Source organism: Chiloscyllium plagiosum, chromosome 2 (assembly GCF_004010195.1).
Source record: "Chiloscyllium plagiosum isolate BGI_BamShark_2017 chromosome 2, ASM401019v2, whole genome shotgun sequence".
In the NCBI taxonomy this organism is placed as follows: Eukaryota; Metazoa; Chordata; class Chondrichthyes; order Orectolobiformes; family Hemiscylliidae; genus Chiloscyllium; species Chiloscyllium plagiosum.
Window position 1 is genome coordinate 77,683,529 of NC_057711.1, and position 19,585 is coordinate 77,703,113.

Here is a 19,585-nt window from a genome sequence, read left to right on the forward strand (position 1 = left end):
AATAGTCACAGGAATTCCTAGACAACATCAAGAACATAAACATAGATGAGGATGAAGAAATGGTCGCATTTGATGTAATGGCACTGTTTACTTCAATTGACAAAACTCTAGCCAGAGAGACAATAGCCAACCTCCTGGACAAGCAGAACAGAGAACACGATGGGAAAACCAATCAATAAGGACTGCATACGCAAACTACTAGACCCGTGCTTGATGGCGCACTTTATAGTCAATAACCAAATGTATGAACAGATCAATTGGATACCTCACGGACTCTTCCATCTCTGGGCTCATAGCAGAAGCAGTGATGCAGAGATTGGAACAAACAGCCCTATCACAAAATCCAACTCAAAATCTGGATCAGATATGTAGATGACACCTGTAGATATCATTAAGACAAATGGAGAACACACCGGATCATCAATACCATACTCACAGGGACCAGATTTATGAGAAAGGAGGAAATCAACAATCCAACTCCCATTCCTGGATGTGATGGTACAAAGAACACAGAATAGTGAATGCACTACAAGTGTACAGGAAAGCCACACATTGACCAGGTCCTGAATTACAACAACAACCACCACCCAAACATACACGAAAATCTGCATTAGGACTCTGTTCAAAAGGGTTACAACACTGTAGCAACCCCCCGACCTGCAAAGAAGAAGAAGACCTCTACAGAGTCTTCTCCAAGAACAGATATCCCCACAACTTCATCTACAGATGCCTAACAGACAAAAAACAAGATGAGGACATAGAGTCGTAGAGATGTACAGCATGGAAACAGACCCTTCGATCCAACCTGTCCATGCCGACCAGATATCCCAACTCAATCTAGTCTCACCTGCCAGCACCTGAGCCATGTTACCTTACAGAAACATCTTGGAACTGACAGCCAGCCTTCTCTGACCACTGGGATTCATGACAGCCCATAAACCGACAGCCACACTCAGACAACAACTCACCGGGCCAAAAGACCCTATACCCATTTCAAGACCATTGTAATTTACAAGATTCCATGCAAAGACTGCATGAAACGCTATATAAGGCAAACAGGTAGACAACTAACAATCCGCATCCACGGACACCAACTAGCCACTAAATTCCATGACCAGCTGTCCTGAGTAGCCATTCATATAGATGTCAATGATCACAAATTCAACTGGGACAACACCACAATCATAAGACAAACTAACCAGAGGATAGCCACACAATTCCTAGAAGCATGGCACTCATCTACAGGCAAGCACATTGACGTGGGCCCAACATACTGGCCACTGCAATGAACAGCTGGAACTGGCAGAAATGCAACCAAATAAGTTCCAAGAGTGTGTGTGTGTGTGTGTGTAGCAGTGCTTCACAGGAGGCTCCAAAGCACAGAAGATCTTACCTAGATAGGGGAGGAAACGTCTGGTGAACTTCCCAGCTCAGCGAACATACCCACAACCATGACAACCAACACCCGAGCTACCAATCTTTATACAAACCTTGATTTTTTTTTTTATTTTAAGGTACTTGAGTAAATATGACATTTCACTTCAGCTATTTTTTTGTTCATCCAGATTATCTTCCTCAAGTTTTTTGGCTCAGTATAGTTTGTACAAGGTCTTGATTTAGGTATTAATTACCAAAATCATTTCCTTGACCATTTAGTGGTCAGTAAATGACCAAAAGACTGCAACAGAATTTACTCCCTTTACGCTTATTTTAAAAAAAAATGCTAATCCACAAAGTGTTCTTTGGCTTTTGCTCTTATCCAGCCTGTGGTATTTTATAGGGCATCTGTTGTCTGTGAACAGGGAAAGAAACAGCAAAAATCCTCAACACAATCAAAACCAATTTGAAATGATTTACAACAAAATAGTCTTCTGAAGGCAAATGATCTCAACTTGGTAAGGTGAAAGATCCTTAATTTTTTTCCCTATGGGCTATAGGTCTCACTGGTAAGGTCAGCATGTAAAATTCCCTCATAGGCAGGACAAATTCCATCTCGATAATTGTCTTGCTATCTGTCCATTCTTTATTTAAGAATCAGTAAACTGATGAAAGGCATCATTATCTGTGCCTGCAAACAACATTTGCTCCTCAACAGCCTGTTCACTAATGCTCAGTAGGGTTCTGTCAGGATCAGAAAATCACCCCACGCCTAAGAGTCCTCATCCCTCTATTTTGTTGCTCTTGTACCCTTCTGCAAACATCACCCACTTATCTTTTTTTTAAATTGTCATATGATGTTTGGCAATTGCATTTGTATAGTTAGGCTTGTGGATTTATCAAGTATAAAATCAAAATGGAAACTCTCTGCTTTTCAAATGTTAAGGAGGCGAATAGGCACTCTGCTTCTGAAACAAAATTGAATTGAGCAGTCAGGTGATTTCTTCCTGCTAATATACATGGATCAGCACCATGTCTTGGAAACTAACCGGCATGTTCAAGCTTGCATGCAAGCCATGACATTAAAATGCAAATTTCATTTTCAGACATTTAACTGAGAATCCATTAAAATCAAACTGATCTCTGCTGTTGGGTTAATGATTCCACTGTAAATACTGTAGAAATTTGATCGCAATTGATTTGAGACTTGCTGGCTTCTGAATGGCTGTGACAAAACACTCTTATTGTTAAATATGAAAATAAATCGAACTAAAAATTGAACTATCAACATTGTTTCAATGGGCAGATATAAAATGTGATTTATCACTTTTATTTTTAACAAGATATTTTTAGTAGCAGCATTCCAGAACAGTGAAGGAATAGAATCTTACCTAAACTCCTATCAGGTGCTCCATTAACCATAGAGACTCGCCATTGCTGACTGAGTAACCTAGCTGCTTTTTCTTTTGCTAGAGGGCTTTGACTGCATCCTGACTGGAGTGAAGCAGCAAGCCACTTCAAATTGATCTTCCTTAACCTCTCTCTCTCTCTCTCTCTCCCTTTTTTTTTAAAGTGGACAGGAAAGGGAACCATTGGCCTACACCTTTGTAGGGAGCAACTGACAGTGAAATTTTGCATTTAAGACCCAAGCATATAGTATCTTCAGAACTACCACCATTTTTGCTTTGATGCCAGAATACACTTAGTGTTTAGTGATAAGCTTTTAGCTGCCTTTTTCAAAACTCAAGAGAAAACATGCCATTTACCCATCAGAGTCATAGAGTTATAAAACACTAAAACAGAGACTTCAGTCCAACCTGTCTGCATGATCAGACATCCCAATCTGACCTAGCCCCACTTGCCAGTATTTGATCCACTTCTCTCTAAATCTTTCCCATTCATATACCCATCTAAATGTCATAATTGTACTTGCCTCCACAACTTCCTCTGGTAGCTCTTTCAATACATGTAGCACCCACTGCTTAATAAAGTTACCCCCTCAGATTCTTTTTGAAATCTTTCCCTTCTCACCTTAAGTCTATGCCCTTTAGTTTTGGATCCTGCTGACCCTCACATCCCCAACATTAGGAAAATGAAGTTTGGCCATTCACCCTGTTGCGTCTGCCCTTATATTCAGCTAAGTACTGTGAATCGATTCTTAATAGTGATAAATATACTTTTATCTATTTCAATGCGACAATAACAAATACACTATAGACTAACAATTAACATTATAAATCTAAGACTTTGATTAAATGCCACCACACTAGATCTTGGCCTTGATCCACGTGGTGATGATCTTCTGGTGGTCCCAGGGTCATCTCCTCTTCACACTAGTTGGTCTTTTGTAAGTGTTCCTGTTCCCAAGGGTGGTGTTACGGTGATTCTTAAACCTGGCTGCTTTTGTGCTCCTTTTCTGAGGGTCATTGGTAGGAATCAAGGCTTGATCACTCTGAATGATTGGGTCCAATCAGGTATGGATGTGTTGATGAGATGATCCTTCAGCCTCCATTTCTGAAGGTGTGAGGGGTACCTAGGTTTCTAGCCTTTCACAAATAAGGGTAGTCCTTTTGTTGTGGAAAACAACTCAATGTTTTCTATTGTCCTGGGAATAGCCTGGTTCAATTGTACATTGTGTTGTCTGTAGCTGCAGTCTGTCTGGGTCTGTAGTTGGTTAATTTCAGTGGTTTTAGCACAGATACCCATAGGGTGGACAGTGAGAGCCTTTTTCCTCTAGTGATGGTGAGCACGAGGGGACATAGATTTAATTTGAGGGTGTGATACATAAAGGACAGGTGTCAGAGGTAGGTTCTTTACTCAGAGTAGTAAGGGCATGGAATGCCCTGCCTGCAACAGCAGTAGACTCACCAACTTTAAGGGCGTTTAAATGGTCATTGGATAAATATATGGGTAATAATGGAATGGAATAGGTTAGATGGGCTTCAGATTGGTTTCACAGATTGGCGCAACAGAGGGATGAAGGGCCTGTACTGTGCTGTAATGTTCTATGATACTTTTGGCCAGTGTTTGACTTGATTTGATTTCCCAGCATGCATTTTTAAAATCCGGTTTCTTCTAAGTCCATCATTTTTGAGCAGCCTGTCCGGCCACAACCATGCCCCTCGTGATTTTATAAACCTCCCTATAAGGTCGCCCCTCAGCCTCTAATGTTCTAATGAAAAAGGCCCAGCCTATTCAACCTCTAACTCAAAAACCCTCTGGTCCTGGCAACATCCTGTAAATTTTTTCTGCGCTCTCTCAAGTTTAACAACATTCTTCCTAGAGAAGAGTAATGAGAATCCTGAGGTATTCTAAAAGTGGCTTTAGCAATGACCTGCACAGCCAATTCATGTGCTCCATGCACTGACCAATGAAATCCAGTATGCTAAATGCATTTCTTCACCACCTGGTTTACCTGCAACTCCACTTTCAAGCAACTATGAACCTATGCACCTAGGTCTGTTTGTTCGGCAGCAGTCCCCAGGGTTGTACCATTAATGGTGTGAGTCCTGCCCTGGATTGCCTTGCCAAAATGCAACACCACGCATTTATCTGAATTAAACCTCATCGGCCAATCCTCAGCTCATTAGCCCATCTGATCAATATCCTGTTGTACTCCTCCTTGCTATCCACTACATCACCTATTTCAGTGTCATCTGCAAACTTTCTAATTGTACCTCCTGTATTCCAATCCAAATCATTTATCATACTTGGGGGAATGTTTGCCGAGCTGGGAAGTTGATTTGTAGATGTTTTGACCCCTGTCTAGGTGACTTCTTCAGTGCTTTGGAGCCTCCTGTGAAGTGCCGCTGTACTGTCTTCTGGAATTTATTTGGTTCTGTTTCTGCTGCTTCTGGTTGTCTGTTCCAGTTGTTCATTGTAGTGGCTGGTATAGTCCAGGTCAATGTGCTTGTCTGTGGATGAGTGCCATGCTTCTAGGAATTCTGTGGCTGTCATCTGTTTAGCTTGTCCAATGATCGTTGTATTGATCAGCTGAATTTGTGGTCCTTGTCATCCTTTGTGTATGGCTACTAGGGACAGTTGATAGTGTTCTAGTTGATATTTGTTGATGTGGATTGTTAGTTGTTTGCTTGTTTGACTTATATAGTGTTCTGTGCAGTCTTTGCATGCAACCACCTGAACACGAGAAGCTGCATTTGGACTCTGTTCAAAAGGGCTACAACACACTGTAGCACTCCCGACCGACGAAGGGAAGAAGAACACTTCTACAGAGTCTTCATCAAGAAATGATATCCCTACAACTTCATCTGCAGATTCCTAACAGACAGACAACGTGACGAGGATGTGCCATGACTTAGCTTACTAGTCATGCGACCTTTTTATATATTTTTAAAAAAATGTCTTGGACCTGACAGCCAGGCTTCTCTGACCACTGGGATTCATGACAGCCCATAAACTGACAGCCACACTTGGACAACAACTCACCAGAATGAAAGATCCTATACTCATCATGTGCGAGACCAACATAATTTACAAGATTCCATGCCGGAAGCAGCAGGAAAGGCACTAAATAAATTCCATAAGACAAAATACAGCAGTGCTTCACAGGCGGCTCCACAGCACTGAAGATGTCACCTAGACAGGGGATGGAACGTCTGCAAATCAACTTCCCAGCTCAGCAAACATACCTACAACTATGCCAGCTGGCACCCAAGCTACAAATCTTTATGCAAACCTTGAAAATCATTTTTATAAATGATGAAATGCAGTGGACTCGGCACTGATCCTTGTGGCATGTTTGCTGGTCGCAGGCCTCCAGACTGAAAATGGACCTCTGTCACCGCCCTCTGTCTCCTGCCTTTGAGCCAATTTTGTATTCAATTGACTAGCTTCCCCAAGATCCCATGTGATCTAAACTTTCTAATCAGTCTATCATGTGGAACCTTTGTTGAACACTTGAAGTCCACAGATAATGTCTGCCACTCTCCCTTCGTCGATTTGTTACCTCCTCCAAAAAAAAACTTTCTCAAGTCATTGAGATGCGATTTTCCCCTGAACAAATCTGTTGAAGTCCTTGCCTTTCCAAGTTCATGCAAATCCTGTCCCTCCGAATCCCCTCCAATAATTTATGCACCACTGACGTAAGGCTCACCAGTGTATAGCTACCTGGCTTTTTCCTACCACCTTTCTTAAATAGTGACATCACATTAGCCAACCTCCAGTCTTCTAGCACCTCGCCTGTGACTGTTGATGATACAAATATCTTAAGGGGTCCAGCAACCTCTTCCCTAGCTTCCCACTAAATTCTGGGAAATGTGTGATCAGGACCTGGAGATTTATCTACCTTTTTGTATGTTTTAGATCTCTGCTGCAAAAGGAACTTTTTTGAACACTTCACTTTATTTTAACCTGGAAGCTGTAACTTTCAAAAACAGTTTTTTTAAAATGCATCTGCCTTGAGTAAGTTGAGAGATGGAGGAAGTAAGAGAGGATCCTGCTATGTTTCATTTGTTCGTAACAAAGTAAATGATCAAACTATCTGAGGCAAGAGTTGTCACCATCCATGACAGTATCTGTACTTTTACACGCTACTATTTGTTTGTGTGTATATGTGTGTGAGAGAGAGATTTGTAGCATCAAGAAATAATAGACCCTGACTCTGTTTTTGACTTTGGAGATGACTTGAAGTCAATATGTTTAACACACTCTCAACATCAGTCCTATCTGTCTTTTGGAGCCTATAAAACTCCTTATTGTCGCTACAAAGGAACAGGTATCTTATTATTCATCTTTGTAATGAAATAGAAAATGGTGTGTATAATCACGTTCCTATTTTAACGATGTTAAGTCTTTTATTTGACAGCAGCCCAATAGAGATTTTATTATACAAAATAAGTAAAATTTTGCTATTAATTCGAATAAAGAAATTCATTCAATCTTATCCTGCTGGGGCTTGATTATGTATTGCATTTAGATGTCTATATTGTTTCCTGATATTACTACTTTCTCCCTCAGGCTGCATGGTTTAATTTCTAATGAAAATTAAATTATTTATTTTTCACAGGAGATGTAGTTCTCAATAACCTGGAAATAAAAGAAAATGCGTTGGTAAGTAACTTTGTTTTTTAAATTTTGCAAATGATTTGATTGTACTTACTGTTTGATTTATAATAAAAAAACAAGCTGAAATTTAAATCCCCAATGTCGGAGAGGGATGAGGATGAAAACTTAGAGGTATATATTGTTAGTGAGGTCTCTACTGAATTGTCCTTTACCATTAGCTGGATGCTTGTTCATTCACCTATGAAGAAGAAACAAATGAGAAAGTAGGTCAGTTGTCTGCCAGGTCAAATGTTATTTGACGTATGATGCCATCATTGTAAGTCCTCGTCTGTCCACGTTTAATCCAAGGGCTGTAATAGCTTGAGGAACGGAAGTTCTGGCATAACTGAAATGGAGCAACAAGGAGCAGTTGTAAGCGCCAATTGGAAATACTTTATTTTTGGTTTACAATAGACTCTGTTAAAATTGATTTTTTTTTTTGCCTGTTCTTTGGGAACGCTTGCAGATTTGGTGTGATGTTTGGCATAATCTAGATCTCTCAAACTGACCAGTTTCATCAGGGCCTGAATGTTATTGGCCTTTGAATGTGAAAGGAAACTAGAATGGTGATTGAAGGATTTGCAGACCGGATACTTGGGCGGCATGGTGGCACAGTGGTTAGCACTGCTGCCTCACAGTGCCAGAGACCTGGGTTCAATTCCTTGTTCAACTGTCTGTGTGGAATTTGCATATTCTCCCTGTGTCTACGTGGATTTCCTCCGGGTGCTCCGGTTTCCTCCCACAGTCCAAAGATGTACCGGTTAGGTGAATTGGCCATGCTAATTTGCCTGTAGTGTCAGGTGAAGGGGTAAATGTAGTGGAATGGGTCTGGGTGGGTTGCTCTTCGGAGGGTCGGTGTGGACTTGTTAGGCCAAAGGGCCTGTTTCCACACTATAAGTAATCTAATCTAATCTTAAAAAAAAGTCCAATTTGAGATTTGGCCAGTTCCTCTGGACCTATGTATTATTGGCCTTTTGGCCTTTGAATTGTGAAATTCCTGATAAATTTAATTTTGAAAGTATCAAAATTGTTTTGAGATGTCCAGCATCTGCATCAAGTTTTTTTTTCTGAATCTGTCAAGCGTTTATATAAGCCTGTATAATGCGGTTAGTGTTTTGGGGCAATTACATTTGAAAGGAGATCCAACTGGTTTCTTTTCATTGTCCCCCTCTTCTGCCTGGCTGAATGTGTTCTCACTTTGAAAAGCATCTCCTCCTCATCACCCTTTTTCCAATCAAAAGCTATTGCTTTGAGTTTCTGCAAGAATCCTAGCCAAGCCCACCTTTTTGACACTCAAATTTAAAAGTGATAACTTCAATTTAAATGGGTTTCCTCAGTCCAAGGTGATTCCAGGAATTGTCTCATTGCTTATTCCTGGCATATTTAGGCCTCCTTCCTGATATCTTTCTCTCATGCGTTGACTTGTATCAGTCACTTCCTGTTCTTGCCATGAATTGGGAGTTTAATCAGTTTTTTGTTTCTGATTTCCATCTTTCTCTTAAATGCAACTGGTCCTTTTCTGACTCTTCTTATTTTTCCTTGACATTTCTTTATATTTCTGGAGAGAGGCATTCAAATAATAATTTATGTAAGGCTGGAGACTCTCTCAAGCTACCTTTGACTACACTTTTTCTCTTTTTTTTGTTTCCTATAAATGTTATCCTACTTTCCCTGAGATGACAATCAGTGGAGTGGTACGCTCTTTCTGTCTGAAGCGGAAGATCAGGGAGTAGTTGACTGTCTATGGTGACTACATTTGCAGGAAGTGTGTTTTGGTTGCAGCTTCTATCAGATCAGTTGGGGGCCCTGAGGAGCATATAGGAAGCAGCGTGTGATAGAGAGTAGCTTCAGAGTGGTGCAGTCAGGTAGATGGGTGATTGCTAGCAGGGGTCTGCTCTGGATATTTCCCTCTCAAACAAGTATACTGTGTTGGATACTTTCGAGGGAGATAGTGTGTCAGAGGAACATAGCAGTGGCAACCAGGTCTTTGACACCATGACTGGTTCTGCTGTTAAGTGGGATATAGAGTCATAGAGATGTACAGCATGGATACAGAACCTTCAGTCTAACTTGTCCATTCCGACCAGACATCCCAACCCAATTTAATCCCACCTGTCAGCACCCAGGCCATCTCCCTCAAACTCTTCCTATTCATATACCTATCCAGATACCTTTTAAATGTTTTGCAATTGTACCAGACTCCACTACTTCCTCTGGCAGTCTATTCCATACACGCACTACCCTCTGAATGAAAAAGTTGCCGCTTAGGTCCCTTGTATATCTTGCCCCTGTACTCTTAAACCTATGCCTTCTAGTTCTGGACTCCCCCACCCGAGGAAAAAGACCTTGTCTATTTACTCTATCCATGCCACTCATGATTTTATAAACCTCTATAAGGTCACCCTTTAGCCTCTCATGCTCCAGGGAAAACAGCCCTAGCCTATAGCCCCAACCTCTCCCTATAGCTCAAATCCTCCAACCCTGGCAAATTCATGTCAATCTTTTCTGAACCCTTTCAAGTTTCACAACATCCTTCCAATAGGAAGGAGACCATAATTGCATTCAATATTCCAAAAGTGACCCAATCAATGTCCTGTACAACCACAACATGATCTCCCAACTCCTGCACTCAATACTCTGAACAATAAAGGAAAGCACACCAAATGCTGCCTTCACTATCCTATCTACCTATAACTCTACTCTCAAGGAGCTATGAACCTGCACTCCAAGGTCAGTTTGTTCAGCAACACTCCCTAGGGCCTTATCATTAAGAGTATAAGTTCTGCTAAGATTTGCTTTCCCAAAATGCAGCACCTCGCATTTATCTAAATTAAACTCCATCTGCCACTCCTCAGCCCATTGGTCCATTTGATCAAGATCCAAGGTAACCTCCTTCGCTATCCACTACACCTCCCAATTTTGGTGTCATCTCTGGGCAATTTTGATAGGCACAGACAAGCATTTCTGCAGCTATGGGCGAGACTTCAGAATAATGTGTTGCCTCCCTGGTGTCAGGGTCAAGGACATCTGAGAGCGGTTTCGGCAAATTCTCCAAAGGGGAGCATGAGCAACTGGAGGTCATTGTACACATTGGTACCAGCAACATAGGTAGAGAAAAGGAATGAGGTTCTGCATAATGAATATAAGAAGTTGGTAGGAGGTTAAAAAGCAGGAGCTCAAGGGAACTCAAGTGATCTCTGGATTACTCCTAATGCCATGCGTTAGTGAGAATAGGAACAGGAAGATAGGCAGATTAATGTACGGCTGAGGAACTGGTGCAGGATGTAGATATACCTATTTGAGCAGGAGCAAAACTCTGCCTTATTTCCCAAGGTAAGGTAGGTAAGACTGAGATGCTAGTGGGGAGTATTTTGGGATCAGTGACCATAATTCTATTAGTTTTAAACAATTTATAGAAAAGCATAGGCCTTATCTCTCATTTCAAGTTCTAAATTGGAGCAAAGCCAATTTTGACAGTATTAGACAGGAACTTCAAAAGTTGATTGGGTGATGTTTGTTCACAGGCAAAGGCGTGACTGGGAAGTGGGAGGCTTTCAAAAGTGAGACAGTGAGAGTTGAGTGACAGTATGTTCCTGTTCGTGTGAAGGGCAAGGCTGGTAGGAGTATGGATGACGAGGGACATTGAGGGTTTAGTCAAGAAATAGAAGGGAAGCATATGTTGTATGTGGTTAGCAGGGAATTAATGAATTCCTGGAAGTGTATAAAAGCAGTAGAAGCATACTTGAGGCGGGAAATCAGGAGGGCAAAAATGGACATGATAGCTTTAGCAAATAGAGTAGAGGAGAATCCAAAGAGATTCTTCAAGTACAATAAGGGAAAAAGAGTAACTTGGGAAAGAATCAGGCTCCTAATAGAGATATTTGTGACATTCACAGGCACTGGTTAGGTAGCAGAAGACTGGCAGCACACCACTGGTCAGAGGACTCTACTCTGAACAATAACCTTCTACCATCATCCTCTGTCTCCCACCATCAAGCAAATTGCACTGGAGAGTGGCGAATGTTGTCATTATTTAAGAAGCCTTACAAACAAAAGCCAGGGAGCCATAGACTGGTGAGCCTGATATCAGTGGTGGGTAAGTTGTTGGAGGGGATTCTGAGAAAGAGGAGTTACATGTATTTGGAAAGGCAAGGACTGATTAAAGATAGTCAGCATTGCTTTGTGTGTAGGGAAATATTCTCTCTCAAACTTGAGTTTTATGAAGAGCTGATCAAGCAGATAGATTAAGGCAGAATGGTAGTTGTTATTGACGTGGACTTCAGCAAGAATTCAATAAGGATTCACTGGTTATAAAAGGTTAGATCCAAGGTGAGCTAGCCAATTGGATACAAAATTTGCTTGATGTTGGGAGACAGAGGCTGGTGGTCGATGGTTATTGTTCAGACTGGAGGCCTTTGACCAGTGGTGTGCTGTAAGGATTGGTGCTGGTTCCACTGTTTCTTTTACTTAACCAATTTGGATGAGAATATTGATGTGGTTACTAAGTTGGCAGATGATGCCAACATTTGTGGTGTAGTGGACAGTGAAAATTATCTAAGAGTATAATGGGATCTTGATTGACTGGACCAATGGGCTGAGGAGTGGCAAATGTAGTTTAATTTAGATAAATGAGTGGTGTTGTAGTTTGTTAAGACAGACCAGGGCAGAACTTGCACCATTAATGTTTGGGTCCTGGGGAGTATTGTCAAACAGAGACCTAGGGGTACAGTTAAGTAGTTCCTTTTAAAAGTGGCATCACAGGTAGATAGGGTGGTGAAAAAGGCATTTGGCACGCTTGCTTTTATTGCTCATAATATTGAATATAAGTGTTGGGATGTCATCTTGTGGTTATACAAGAAATTGATGAAACTACATCTGAAATACTCAATACAATTCTGGTCACTCTGCTATAGGGAGGAGCTATTAAACTGGAATAGGTGCAGAAAAGATTTACAAGTACATTACTGAAACTGGAAAGGTGAATTATAAGGAGTGGCTGGTTAGATTGGGAGTTTTCGTTTCCCTGAAGTATTGGAGGCTGAGGGATGACCTCACGTTTATAAAATCATGAGGGCCATAGATAAGGTGAATAGCCAAATCCTTTCTGCAGGGTAGGGGAGTCCAAAACTAAAGGGCATAGATTTAAGGTTAGAAGGGAAGGATTTAAGAGAAACCTGAGGGGCAACATTTTCCACATAGATGATTGTGTATATGGAACGAGCTGCCAGAAGAAGTGATAGAGGTGAGAACAGTTAGAATGTTAAAGGACATTTGGACAGGTACGTGAATAGGAAAGGTTTGAGGGATATGGGCCAAATACAGGCAAATGGGAAAATCTTGTTGGCATGGGTGAGTTGGACCAAAAGGTCTTTGTGTTGTTCTGACTCTATCCGATCTGTTCAGATGATGGCATCTTCTGTACTAGTACTTCCAATATGTCTTTCTCCTCAACCAGCTTACTTGCCAACCATGGTGTACAGGTCCCTCCCACTGTATCTAATTTACTTTTTGTGCATTTCAGTCCCCCCCCCACCCCCACTATATAGTCATGATATGGTTCCCCTTGTTTTCATCAGCCTCTGTATTCAAAGGATTACCACCTGGATAATTGCCACCATCAAATATATCTTCTCTTGCCTTTTCCTTGTATCATTTCATTCCCTGATACCATTGGGAAGCACAGTGGTTAACACTGTTCCTTTAAAGTGCCAGGGACCTAGGTTTGAGTCCACCCTTTGGTGACTCTGCAAACTCTACACAGACACATTCTCCCCATGTCTGAGAGGGTTTCCTCCAGATGTTCTAGTTTCCTAACTACAGTTGAAAGATGTGCAGGTTAGGTGGATTGACCACACTAAAGTGTCTATGGTGACCAGTGGTGTGCAAGCTAGGTTGATTTTATCCCTGGGAAATTCAGGGATGGTGGGGTGGGTTTATGTAGGATGCTCTTTGGAGAGCCCATGTGGACTCGATGGGCCAAATGGCTTCCTTCCACACTGTAGAGATTCTATAATGCCCTGCTCAAACCTCGTGTCCCGCTACTTAGTCACCCCCTTATCCCGTCCCTCACTTTTCTACTCCTTTTGCATGCAAGTACTGAAGATGCAGTACTAGTCTTCAACCGCCTCTCAACACCATTCAAGGCCTCTCATCCTCTTGTGCTAAATAACAGTTTGTTTTTGTTTGTTTCAATTTAATGTGCTGTATTCAGCTGCTTCTAATGCAATAGTATTGCTACAAAGTTGAAAGAGTGTATGGTCACTTTGAGATAGAAAGTATTTTCTGAATTTAAGTACAGCCACAGCTGCCGGTATAAAGAACAGTTAAGAAATGGGCTTTTCTAAAATAGAAAAAATGACAATTATCTGTTAAGTGGATACCTGAGTTTTGGTAGCTGTTCTGACGACAGGTGCATTAAGGACATTTAAGTAACTCCTGTATAGGCACATGTGAAAAAGTGTATAGGCTATGCGCAGGTAGGGAAAGAGTTAAGTTTGAGTTTTGTGAACTGGGGTTCAGCTGAGCATGACTTGGATCAGATTAGATTAGATTAGATTACTTAGTGTGGAAATAGGCCCTTCGGCCCAACAAGTCCACACCGTCCCGCCGAAGCGCAACCCACCCAGACACATTCCCCTACATTTACCCCTTCACCGAACCTGCAATTTAGAATGGCCAATTCACCTAACCTGCACGTTTTTTTTTGGACTGTGGGAGGAAACCGGAGCACCCAGAGGAAACCCACGCAGACACGGGGAGAATGTGCAAACTTCACACAGTCAGTCGCCTGAGGCGGGAATTGAACTCTGGTCTCTGGCGCTGTGAGGCAGCAGTGCTAACCACTGTCCCACTGTGCTGCCCATAAGAAAAGAACTTGCAGTTAACAATGGGGTGCTGGACGCAAAGGTAATGGGTTAACAAGGTGAAAAAGCATTCATTATGTCAAGTCATTTAACAACATTGGAAGCATTTAGAATGTAAGGTCAGTTTAACAAGGTGGAACGTATTCATTATGAGAAGCCAGTTAAGGTTAAGAACATTCATTGTGTAACAGCAGATGGCTTAATCTTTAGTATTGACACTCGCTGATTATAACGGTCACTCAATGAATATGTATGTTGCCTTATTTGGGTGCTCTTCCCTGTAAAGTGACTATAGAATTAATTAACAACTGCTGTTTGAAAGAGAAGACCGAGAACTCATGTCCCTGCGCACGGGCGATCGTTCTCTCTCCCACCAGGGCCCGGAATAAAGATGAAGGGGTAAAACTATACTGTGTATCTGAGTGTTTTGCTTCAGCTGAGGGGGAAACGGGATGACACATGGATGATAGTAAAATGAAGGGTATGTAGGTTAGTTTGACATGTAGCTGTGAAGGACATTGGTTAGGCCACCTTTGGAATACTGCGTACAATTCTGGTCCCCCTGCTATAGGAAGGATGTTGTGAAACTTGAAAAGATTTACAAGATGTTGCCAAGGTTGGAGAGTTTGAGCTATAGGCAGAGGCTGAATAGAACATAAAACATACATAGAACAGTACATCCCATGACAAGCCCTTCATCTTCTATGTTGTGCTGACCTTTTATTCTACACTAAGATCGAACTAACCTACACATTCATTTTACTATCATCTATGTGCCTATCCAAGAGTTGCTTAAATGTCCCTAATATATCTGACTTTACCACCATTGCTGGCAGTGCATTCCACGCACCCACCACTCTTTGTAAAGAACCGTCTGATACCTCCCCTAAGCCTTCACTTTAAAATTATGCCCCCTTGTGATAACCATTTCTACCCTGGGGAAAGGTCTCTGACTATCCACTATCTATGCCTGTCATCATCATGTACACCTCTATCAAGTCACCTCTAATCCTTTTTTATGTTCCAGTGAGTAAAGCCTTAGCTCCCTTAACCTTTCTTCCTTAGATATGCCCTCCAGTTCAGGCAGCATCCTGGTAAATCTCCTCTGTGCCCTCTCATCCATTTCCTCATCAAAGTGATTTATAAGAATCACAGAGAGCAGAGGTCCCAGAACAGATCCCTGTGGAACACCACAGGTCACCGAGCTCCAATCTGAGTACTTTCTACCTACTACCACCCTTATCTTCTATGGACCAGACAATTCTGTATCCAGGCCGCCAAATCTCCTTGTATCCTATGTCTCCTCACTTTCTGAATGAGCCTACCATGGAGAATCTTACCTATGTATTGCTAAAATTCATGTCCATCAAATCCACTGCTGTACCTTTTTAATGTGTTTTGTCACATCATCCCAAAAAAATTCAGTAAGGCTTGTAAAGCATGACCTGCCCCTCATAAAGTCATGCTGATGGTCTCTAATCAAGTTATGCTTTTCCGAATAATCATAAATCCTGTCTCTTGGAATCCTCTCCAAATAATTTGCCCACTACTGACATAAGACTGGTCTATAATTTCCAGGATTATCCCTATTCCCTTTCTCAAACAAAAGAATAACATTTGCCACCTTCCAATCATCTGGCAGTATTCTAGTGGATAGTGAGGATGCAAAGATCATCATCAAAGGTGCAGTAATCTCTTCCCTCGCTTGCTGTAGTAACCTTAGGTATATCCTGTCTAGTCCAGGGGACTTACCTATCCTTACGTTTTTCAAAATTTTTAGCACTTCCTCCTTCATAACATTAACCTGTTCGAGCATATCAGCCTGTTTCATGCTGTCCTCACAAACGACGAAGTCCCTTTCACGAGTGAATACTGAAGCAAAATATTCATTTAAGAACCTCCCTTATCTCCTCTGACTTCAGGCACAAGTTTCCTCCACGACCCTTGATCAGCCCTATCCTCACTCTGGCCATCCTCTTGTTCCTTGCAGAGGTGTTGAATGCCTTAGGGTTTTCCTTAATCCTACCTGCTAAAGCTTTTTGCTCTCTTCTCTCCGCCCCCGCGCCCCCCCCCCCCCCCCCCCCCCCCCCCCCCCAGCTCTCCTAAGTCCATCAGTTCCTTCCTGGCTATGTTGTAACTCTCTAGAGCCCAGTCTTGCTTCCCCAATGTTAAGCTTCCTTCTTCCTCTTGACTAGATATTCCATGTCTCTTGTTATCCAAGGTTCCTTTTCCCTATCATCCCTTTCTTGCCTCAGTAGGACAAACTTATCCGTCACTACAGGAAGTGCTCCCTAAACAACTTCCACATTTTGTCATGCATTTTCCTGAGAACACCTGTTCCCAATTTAGGTCCCCAGTTCCTGCCTAATAACATTGTAATTCCCCTCCCCAATTAAATACTTTTCCATACTGTCTTCCTCTATCCCTCTCGATGACTGACTGTAGTAAAGGTCAGGGAATTGTAATCACTATTGCAGATATGCTCTCAAATAGAGAGATCTGACACCTGGCATGGTTCATTGCCAAGTGCCAAATCCAATGTGGCCTCTTCTCTAGTTGTCCTATCTATATATTGAGTCAGGAATCGTTCCTGGACACACCTGACAAAATCCACTCCATCCAAACTATTTGCACTAAGGAGGTTCCAGTCAATATTAGGAAAGTTGAAGTCACCCATGACAACAATCCTGTTACTTTTGCACCTTTTCAAAATTTGCCTCCCAATTTGCCCCTCTGTGTCTCAAATGTTATAGGCTGGGGCTATTTTCCCTGGAACGTCAGAATATGATAGGTGACCTTAGAGGCTTATAAAGTCATGAGGGACATGGATAGGATAAATAGACAAGGTCTTATCCCTGGAGATGGGGGAGTTCAAAACTGGACGGCATAGGTTTTAAGTAAGAGGGGAAAGATTTAAAAGGGATATCAGGGGCAACATTTTCAAGCAGAAGGTGCATGGAATGAGCTGTCAGAGTAAGTGGTGGAGGCTGATACAATTACAACATTTTAAAAGGCACCCGAGTACAGAAGAACCTCAAATATCCAAATGAGATAGGCGGGCACTGTTTCATTCGGATAATTTGATTATTTGGATAATCGATTTTAGCTTAAATAAGGCTGTGCTCCACTGGAGAATTTGTTTAAATCTATAATTTTAATGAATCTCCTATTTAAACAAAGTAAGCTTTGCAGTCTGCAAATTACAGGTTAAAATGAGAAGGACTAAACCCTTACTGTGAAATCCCAGCATCAACAAGGTCCCAAAGAGCTTCTGTGATCGCAAGACCATTTACAGTATCCGTTTCCAGAAACTCCGTCTCACGATAGAAAAACGGAAACCCAGCCTCGCGCATGTGTTTACGTTTTTGGCCTTGTTTTTTAAATGAACGGCCCGGTATCTGGTCAGCGTGGGTGAGTTGGACTGAAGGGTCTGTTTCCATGCTGTACACCTGTATGACTCTGTAACCCTATGTATGCCATCTGACCCTTGAAACTCCTCAGTCTTCAGGGTTTTCTCAAGTCTTTTTACCGGTGATGGTGATTTTTATTTCAAGTTCTACTCTTGGAAGGTGAATTGTGCTGTGAGGAGTGATTGTTAAAATTAGACACTTAATCTCTAGGGTTTTGGAGAATGAGAGATAATCTCATTGCAACATCAAAAATGCTCAGAGGGCTTGACAGAGTTGGTGCAGAAAAGATGTCTTCTCTTGTTGAGTGTCTGCAACCAGGGGCTGTAGTCTCAGAATAAGAGAATGCTAATTTAGGTACCAGAATAGGTAGAATTTCTTCACTCAAGATCTTGAATCTTTGGAATTCTCTACTTGGGGGTCATGGAAGGTGAGCGTGTGTGTATGTGTGTGTGTGTATATCTCCCCAAAATTGAAAGTATCAAAGAATATGAGGATAGTGTGGGAAAATGGTGTTTAGATAACAGATCAACCATCAGCTATCGAGTTGTATGGCAGAGTAGTTGTTGGGCTGAATGGTCTATCATCCAAGTTCCTATTTTCCTTCCTGTTGTGTTGAGGCAGCTGCTTTTGCAGTCTGTCTTGCCTTATTTGCGCATACCCATTTCTTTCTACTGTACTCACTTTCTTTGTTTTGTGCCAAGAATCTTTTGGCCCTTAAATGACCCTGCCCCCTCTTCCATTACTGGAAATTCTGTTTTCCTGCTGGTCTCTATTTTCATTGGTTAAACTTTCGCAATTTCTATATTTTATTTCATTAAAACTGATATCATTGACCAGAAATGTATGGTTGGAACTTTACACTCCTTCACTAGCAAGTTTGATGTTACAGGTTCCTCACGTTCAATGGACATCCTGCTTGCTTACATAGTGATCCAAATTCTGACCTAACATTGGATGTCTGAATTAAAGTTTTGGAAAATCTAGTATCTGGTTGACCAGACCTTCGGTATGGACTGGTTGGACCATGGGGTCTGTTTCCATGCTGCATGACTCGATGACTCTCTACGACCCCAAGGTTAGGCTGCTGGGCTACTGGTGTTCTGTGTTCTCTTTCCATCACCAAGCACCCCTTCCGTCGTTACTGTACCAAACATGTAATTACTAAACCTGTTGGAACAAAGTTTAAAAAGTCTTGAGGAATGTGGTGATATAGAGGGTAAATTGTATTAGAGTATAATGGCTTTAAACAAAAACATTGATTCTTATTTTCTTTTTCCAGTGTGAGCTTAATGTTCCATTCAAAGTTAAAGCTGGTCATATTGGTAAGTACCTTTCATACAGTTATTGTTATAATGTCTAAGGTTAGCAGAACTTTGTCTTTTTTAGGTTCATTTATTTGACTGGTGTCTGAGTGTCATGACATATCATCTGGATAGAATTCTTCACTAAATTACCCCTTCCTTTTTAACTTGCTAACTGTATTTAACTTCAAACCTGCTATCTCACTCTGCCTTGTCCCTGTTGTGAAGAAAGGTAATCAACCAAGAGGCAAATTGCTTCCCCCTCACCCACACGTGCTGCTAGACTTGCTGAATACTTTGCAGAATTTTCCTTTTTATTAATTCTGTGTGGACTATCTTCCTTGTTAATCGTATGGTACTTTGACCTATTGATATTAATGAAGATGTTAAAGTTTTAACCTTGCAAAGTTGAGTAACCAGTATGTTCTAATTCACATTCCCAGGATAATTTATGAAAGGTTATAAATGATATTATTTGGGAACTTGGATTCTAGAGTGAAGGTAAATTTAGTTTTTGCTGTTGAGTGCTGAGCATGTCTGGTCCCTTTTTTTGTGAGAGTGGGTCAGAAAA

At 41.5% G+C, this 19,585-nt stretch overlaps 1 protein-coding gene across 4 annotated transcripts in view; it reads left to right on the forward strand.

Moving 5' to 3' along the window:
- vps13a (vacuolar protein sorting 13 homolog A) overlaps positions 1-19,585 on the forward strand; it is a 421,720-nt gene that overhangs the window by 18,227 nt on the left and 383,908 nt on the right. For all 4 annotated transcript variants that reach the window (XM_043712521.1, XM_043712528.1, XM_043712537.1 and 1 more), the window contains exons 2-3: positions 7,403-7,446; positions 18,993-19,035. In XM_043712521.1, coding sequence (XP_043568456.1) covers positions 7,403-7,446; positions 18,993-19,035 — 87 coding nt within the window. The remainder of the gene's footprint in view (positions 1-7,402; positions 7,447-18,992; positions 19,036-19,585) is intronic.